At 48.3% G+C, this 630-nt stretch overlaps 1 protein-coding gene across 1 annotated transcript; it reads right to left on the reverse strand.

Moving 5' to 3' along the window:
- Window positions 1–171: 171 nt before the first annotated feature.
- On the reverse strand, window positions 172–627 carry LOC117799202 (methylosome subunit pICln-like; the record flags this gene model as incomplete). Its single annotated transcript, XM_034651664.1, has 1 exon — window positions 172–627. A coding segment is annotated over one exon (456 nt), but the record flags the coding sequence as incomplete, so codon positions are not given.
- Between the last annotated feature and the right edge of the window lie 3 nt (window positions 628–630).

The following is a 630-nucleotide window of genomic DNA, read 5'->3' on the forward strand; positions in this document are numbered from 1 at the left end:
CGTGTGTGTTGCATCTTATGTGTATGAAAAGTCAAATCATGTTTTATAAGCACAGCGCTACAAAACCATTTACAGTCTTCATGTTTGGGTCTAATAGAGGAAATGTGTTCATTCTTGTAACCTTGTCCGTCTTGGGGAATCTTGTTTTGAAGTCGCCAAGAGAATCTTCCTTTAATGATCAACATCGGCATCTTCAAACTGTCCCGTAACTACTGGGGCCGCGTCGACTTCCATTCCATCGTGAGCCTCGACGTCATATTCCTCACCATCGTAATTGCCATCGGAGTCGGAATCTTCCGGGTCTGGGTGCAGGGCCTGGCATTCACACATGGCAGTGAACATGGCTTCCAACGCTGATTTGTCGCTGGGTACAAATCGGAATTCCGAGATGGGTTCAAGCTCATCGCCACTGTCCTCCTCTTCCTCCTCCGGAATGGGACTGTCTCTGGATTCTTCTACTTCAAACTTTGCATTCACCATGACGTACAAATGTTCCCGCGGGTAGGTATTCAAGTCCCTGGAAATGGCATGTAAGCTTATGATGGGATAGTCCAATGAGAAGCCAAGACCTGAATCTGCTATCCATGTCAGACGACTCTCCGCGATGTACAGGCTGCCGGTGCCCAGGCC

This window comes from Ailuropoda melanoleuca, unplaced genomic scaffold (assembly GCF_002007445.2).
Source record: "Ailuropoda melanoleuca isolate Jingjing unplaced genomic scaffold, ASM200744v2 unplaced-scaffold44992, whole genome shotgun sequence".
Lineage (NCBI taxonomy): Eukaryota > Metazoa > Chordata > Mammalia > Carnivora > Ursidae > Ailuropoda > Ailuropoda melanoleuca.